The sequence below is a fragment of the Monopterus albus genome, unplaced genomic scaffold, assembly GCF_001952655.1.
Source record: "Monopterus albus unplaced genomic scaffold, M_albus_1.0 scaffold19.1, whole genome shotgun sequence".
NCBI classification, from domain to species: Eukaryota; Metazoa; Chordata; class Actinopteri; order Synbranchiformes; family Synbranchidae; genus Monopterus; species Monopterus albus.
In genome coordinates this window covers 512,712-513,018 of record NW_018127899.1, presented here as the reverse complement: position 1 = coordinate 513,018, position 307 = coordinate 512,712, and the positions used below count along the sequence as shown (strand labels likewise).

General features: G+C 46.3%; 1 protein-coding gene across 1 annotated transcript in view; it reads right to left on the bottom strand.

The window, feature by feature from the left end:
• LOC109956341 (pleckstrin homology domain-containing family A member 7-like) overlaps positions 1-307 on the bottom strand; it is a 108,926-nt gene that overhangs the window by 17,708 nt on the left and 90,911 nt on the right. The window contains exon 13 of the mRNA XM_020593361.1: positions 219-304. Within this exon, the coding sequence (XP_020449017.1) occupies positions 219-304 (86 nt within the window). The remainder of the gene's footprint in view (positions 1-218; positions 305-307) is intronic.

The following is a 307-nucleotide window of genomic DNA, read 5'->3' as shown; positions in this document are numbered from 1 at the left end:
CACTGCAGTGTTGTGGGGAAATCTCTGAGCACAGAAGATAAATACAACACAGAGTCATCACTGTGTCAGGGGAAAGCTGGCCTCTTTTCTTAGTATTAGATTATTTGTCTTCTTTCCTTCTTCCCATCATAGACCATGTGTATAGAGCAAAACTGAACCTCTTTGTTTTGTACCAGTTAGTTACACCTGGTGTTGTAGCCTACTTGAGATCATTTTACCTTGAACAGCTGCGATTTGGCCCTTCGGGGGGAGACAGTGAAGGGGAGGTCGACCACTGACCTGTCACCCACAGGTCTGACCGTCACTC